Here is a 6,137-nt window from a genome sequence, read left to right as displayed (position 1 = left end):
GATCATGTTTGGCTTCATTTATTGCATTATGGTTTATTTATTTCAAATATAATAACTGTATAGCTATAATCTAGTTAGATGTGGAATTTATTATGTACTACTGAGATGCATAGATATCAGCTGGTCCCTACAGACATGAGCATGCTGGGAGGAAGTGCGGAGTGAATATTTTCTCCTCGCTATTTCAGGAACTTCCATTTAGCTTAAGAAAAACTTTTTAAGGTGGAAAGTTAGATTTAGCCTTGGATAACCCAGTCATTATGAGAGATATTTCTTAGGCTGAATGCAGTAATCTGGAAGTAGCAACGCAGTTAGCCCAGATTATGCTTGTGCAACCAACCAGATAGGAATTCTGAGCAAATTTTTGATCCAAGAGTCAAGTATATCAGAGGAGATAGCATTAGAGCCATTATAATGAAGGTGAGAAGGGCAAGAAGTAAAACTGTATGAAGAGGCTTATGGGTAGATGAGAAAATGAACAGGAAGAATTTCAATTGCTAGACGAAGGATTGATGTCATAATCCTGGGTACAGTCGAAAAGTGCATATGTTTCTTAAATAGGATGTTCCTGGTATCATACCTTCTGAATTCCGCCTTCATGTGGATAGCACTGAAACAAGTGGCATTTTGGATTACTTTGAGATTAAGAAAAATGAATGTGAGCTTTTGTACTACATAGCAATTGTTCTGCACACTTAAATGAGTCATGTCCATGGAAGCATTAACCATTCCGTGGAAAGTGGAAGATGTACCGTCTGAGAGCCTCCTAGTCAGTAGTGCCATAGTGTCACATTGTTGCTTCTTCTGTGGTTGTAGAAGACTCACTATGTGATTATACATATTGCCAATTAGCCAGAATGAAATTATTATAATATTTCAGTGGAGACGAAACAAGTGTAATCAAAATAAATAGTTGTAATAAACAGATCATCTATGTTGTGGCACACTCCTTGCCAGTTAGGGACAAGTTTGTGGTTCCATTGTATTGTGTGTGTGTGTGTGTGTGTGTGTGTGTGTGTGTGTGTGTGTTCTTACCTACTTGTATCTTTATAGGAATGAGTCAAGCTCGTACTGTCCCGTGTCGTAAACCATATTTATCGTACATATCCTTAAATTTGTGAATTGTTTTGGCACACACTATTTCATTCGGTAGTGCATTCCATTGATCAATTGCTCTGTTTGGGAAACTGAATTTCCTTACGTCTTTATCACCTCTCTTCTTATGCAGTTTTTTGCAGTGTCCTCTTGCTGATGCTTCTCCATATGTTAAGTAATCATTTATGTCTATTTTCTCCTTCCCTGATATGCACTTATATAGCATTATCATGTCACCTCTTTTCCTTCTCTCCTGTAGTGTTGGTAGATTCAGTTTATTTAGTCTTTCTTCGTAGCTTAGGTCCCGTAAGCATGGTATCCATCTTGTAACGGCCCTTTGAACTTTTTCAAGCTTGTCTATGTGTTTTTTGAGATGAGGACTCCAGACTACTGATGCATATTTCAGGGTTGGTCAAATGAATGATGTTATTATCCTTCTTAGCATGTCTTCATTTATGTATGTGAATGCTATTCTTATATTTGCAAGCAGTGTATACATGTTCCGTATCTTCTCACTGATGTGGTCAGCCGGAGATAGTCTGTTATTGATAATCACACCTAGGTCCTTCTCTCTTTCTGTTGTGTATAGGGTTTTTTTTTCCTAACTTATAATCCCAATCAGGTCTTTTTCCACTTTTACCAAACTTGATTACATGACACTTGTCCACACTGAATTCCATTTGCCATGTATTACTCCATTCATGAAGTTTATTTAATTCTTCTTGTAGCTCTTTACAAGAGTCTGTGTTAGTGATTCTCCTTTGTATTTTTGCATCATCTGCAAACATATTCAGATAGCTCTCATTTCCAGTGTTACTGTTTATATCATTTATATACACTAAAAACATAATTGGTGCCAGCACTGAACCCTGTGGTACTCCACTAGTCACTTCTTTCCATGATGAGTAGTTTCCTCTTAGTACTGTTCTCATTTCTCTTTTTATGAGAATATCTTGCATCCAACAAAACAGTTTGCCTCGAATTCCTCCTTGATGGTACAGTTTCCATAAAAGTCTTTGGTGTGGTACTGTGTCAAAAGCTTTCTTGAAATCTAAATAGATACTGTCCACCCATCCTTCTCTTTCCTGTATTGTGTTTGTTACTCTGTCATAGTAGCTCAACAGATTAGTAACACATGATTTTCCTTTTCTGAAACCAAACTGTCTTTCTGTTATCATACTGTGTTCTTCTAGATGATTTACCCAAGCTTTTCTTATAAGCTTTTCTAATACCTTGCTTACAACACTGGTCAGTGATACTGGTCGGTAGTTGAGTGGATTTTGTCTATTTCCTTTCTTGAATAAGGGGACAATATTTACTTTTTTCCAAATATCAGGTAGTTTACTTTGACTCAAAGATTTCTTGAAAATTAAAAATAATGGTTTACTTAACTCCTCTGCACATTCTCGTAGTACCCAACATGAAATTTCATCAGGACCACTTGCTTTTCCTCTGTCTAATTTACATAAATCCTCCTGTATTACTTTTTCTTCTATTTGTTTATCTGGTAGTGTGTGTGGACATGCATGTTCCACATAGTCCCTCTCAAAAATTTTTTCTTATGTAAAAACTAATTGGAAATTCTTATTTAGTGCTTCACAAATATCTTTCTCTTGTTTACTGTATAAGTGATTTCCTCATCCGTAATGGATTGTATTATATCTTTTACTTTGGTTTTGCTTCTGATGTAGCTGTAAAACAGCTTTGGTTGATCACTACTTTTATTTATTATATCCTCCTCAAACTGTTTTTGGGCTTCCCTCCTTATTCTTGTATAATCGTTTCTTGCCTGTTTGTATTTATTATATGCCCTTTCACTATTGTGTCTTCTGTTTCTATTCCACAACAAATCTCTTTTTTCTTTTGAATTTTTACATTCTGTATTGAACCATTTCTGTATTTTCTTATCTGCTTCTTTGTGATGTGGGATGTACTTCTGGACTCCTATTTCATAAAATTCACAGAATTTTTTATATACAGCATTTAAATCTTGTCCTCTAAGCTCATTTTCCCAATCAACTTCTAAGAAATACTTTTTTAGGTCTTGATAATTTCCCTTTTTATAGTTTAGGCTCTTTTTGTAACTTTCATTGCTGTTAACTATGTCATATGCTATCCTGAAGTTGTAATTTAGTACTGCATGATCGCTTTTGCCGAGTGGAGGGTGATATATTAAACTGTCAATATCATTTTCTTGCCTAGTAAATATTAGATCTAGCACTGAAGGTACATCGAGTCCTCTTTTTCTGGTGGTTTCCCTCACATGTTGCGTTAGGAAAAACTCTTGCACGAGATCCAGGAGCTTTTGGTCCCAACAGCTTTCCAGGCTAATTATATCTAGAGTATTCCAATATATAGTTGTATTAAAATCTCCAGTGTGTGTGTGTGTGTGTGTGTGTGTGTGTGTGATCTCCAGATTATATACCAGCTACTGGGAGATAATGCACACTGGATTGGTTAGATATAGCCTACATTACCTCTTTACTACTAGGGGACCAAACTAAGCTCCTGGAGGTAGCAAAAATATACATGATAAATGCTTTATTATACTGACGAAATTAACGATATGCATTATTCATCAAGTGGACCACTGTATGAACTATGGAGAGGTGAACTAGTGTTGATGGTCAGCATCATTTTTTCTTAAGAGAGAACTTAGTAAGGTGGAAGATATGTAAGGAATGTGTTCCTTTCTAGAAGTAAGATATTCATGGTATTTTGAAAATAGTAGAACTAGTTATCATAAGGAATAAATCTTGATCAAAGACATATTTAGTTTGGGAATAACAAAATAGTTTAGTATGAGATCATAAAATTCAGAAAAGTCGAACTCAGTAACACGAAAACAAGTGAGATTGTTGTTATTGTTGTGTGGGCTTGACATACACCCCAGCCACCTTAGACTGCAGAGTGAACATGGAGAAAATCAGAGAAAAGAGAAGAGGGGCCACTGTCCATAACTCAAGACCTACACGTTCTGATGAGGATGAATAGGTACGGATATCAGGGACAGAGATTGTGTCTACTCTAAAGTTACTGTATTCTTTTCCTGCTCCCCTGGAAGGTATCGTGGATCCGGCACCGCGACCTGACTATGCTGACAGTGGGCGCCTTCACGTTCACCAGCGATAACAGGTTCTCCGCGCACCGGGACCCAACCACAGGCGATTGGGTGTTGGTGTTGAGGAGACCCCAGCCATCAGACTCAGGGTTTTACGAATGTTCAATCTCAACCAAGCCAGTCACCACCAGGAGCATCAAACTGGAGGTGGTCGGTGAGTGGCTACAAGCTGAATAAATGGATAGATGAGTGAATCGAAGAATGGCAGAGCGAACGAAAAGATGGTGGGGTGGAAGAATATATGCTGTTTTAACGCCATGGCTTTCCTTTGGTGAGGGGTTAAGGCGTTTCCCCTACTTAGTGGATTTTATTGAAGAAAGCAGCACTTTGTGACTATTAGCCTCTTTTGTCAAAGACCAGTGACACGTAGGTGGGATCCAGCGTTTAATCCTTCTGTTGACTGTTTGTGTTTTACATCACGGGAACACGGTAGGTGTGATGAATGAGTGGATAGCATACGAAAGAGGCGAAAAAGTAATCAGCAAAGGATAACCATTTTTTCTCTCTTCTCTAACAGAAACTTGTTAGAGAATATGCGTGTTGTATATGAATATGTTTTCCCAAGTGTTCTGCAGTAGTGAAAATATAGAGGTTAATATGTGATTACTCTGTACAATGAGGAAACTTAGTACCATTTTAATGCTTAATGAATACTGTATAATACGGATACATCGAATCCAGGACACACATATAGTCACTTAAGGCCTCGTTAAATCTTTTTTAGCTTATTCCTTGTTTTTATCAGATGACAACAGCACTTTGTCTCTGTCTGTCTCTGTCTGTCTGTCTTCTGTCTGTCTGTCTGTCTGTCTGTCTGTCTCTGTCTGTCTCTCTCTCTCTCTCTCTCTCTCTCTCTAGCGGTAATAGATATCTACCTAATTCTTTTTGCATTCGGTCAGGGTAATTCCAAGAAGTCACTAAAATACACAAAAAAAAAGGACGAAAAATGGCGATCGCTTGCGATATGACGGCGCGAACTGCCGGAAAATGCTGAATGTGAATATTTGTGAAATTCAGTTTTTTCGACTATTTGGTTAGAATTGGTCATTTTGGGTTAACTAGCAGTATGGAAACAGAGAAAAAGGTATTTGCAAATATTCTCTGATGGAAAGGCTGTTACTTGGTCCCTCAAAACTTGGAGGGCAACCTCCCTCTGTCTCTCTCTCTCTCTCTCTCTCTCTCTCTCTCTCTCTCTCTCTCTCTCTGTAATATACCATACAGTATATATATATCCATCCATCCATCATCCAACCCTACATTGCCCCATGAGAAGCGTAGGAGCCCAGGGCTAGGCAGTTCGTCCCGACATTTAAGATGAGAGTGACCAGCCTCACTCATCCCTGAGTGGCATTACATGAGCAATCAACCCCAACCACCCCTTCGATATAAAAATTCACCAGCTCAATCCGATTGTAACGCAATGATTACCCAGTAAACCACCGGACGCCAATATTTGGTTATATGGTTACCACCCAGCGTAGTAAATCGTTTCCTGGTGTACAGGAAACCTTTTGGGTTGTCACCCAGTGTGGAGTCAACCACAGGCAGAAGGAAGAGGAAAGAATGAAGGAAAGAAAGAAGAGGGAGTGTAAAGTCACCCATAGGCAGAAGGACAAGGAAAGCATGAAGGAAAGAAAGGCAGAAGACGATGGAAGGAAAGAAGGATGGAGGAGAGGAAAGGGCAGACACCCGACAGCAGCACTACATTGAGTGAGTGGACGGTGAGTGCCCCCACCTACCACACACACACACACACACACACACACACACACATATATATATATATATATATATATATATATATATATATCATATATTCTGTCTATCTATCTATCTAGTTATATATACATTCATACATACATACATAAATATATATATATATATATATATATATATATATATATATATATATATATATATA

At 37.9% G+C, this 6,137-nt stretch overlaps 1 protein-coding gene across 1 annotated transcript in view; it reads left to right on the top strand.

Moving 5' to 3' along the window:
* The window catches only part of LOC145411250 (zwei Ig domain protein zig-8-like), a 75,016-nt gene that overhangs the window by 13,621 nt on the left and 55,258 nt on the right, over positions 1-6,137 (top strand). Inside the window, exon 4 of the mRNA XM_080281317.1 lies at positions 4,160-4,370. Coding sequence (XP_080137443.1) covers positions 4,160-4,370 — 211 coding nt within the window. The remainder of the gene's footprint in view (positions 1-4,159; positions 4,371-6,137) is intronic.

Source organism: Coenobita brevimanus, chromosome 88, assembly GCF_032717465.1.
Source record: "Coenobita brevimanus isolate Jiangsu-jjx chromosome 88, ASM3271746v2, whole genome shotgun sequence".
Lineage (NCBI taxonomy): Eukaryota > Metazoa > Arthropoda > Malacostraca > Decapoda > Coenobitidae > Coenobita > Coenobita brevimanus.
This window is presented reverse-complemented; position numbering and strand designations above follow the sequence as displayed.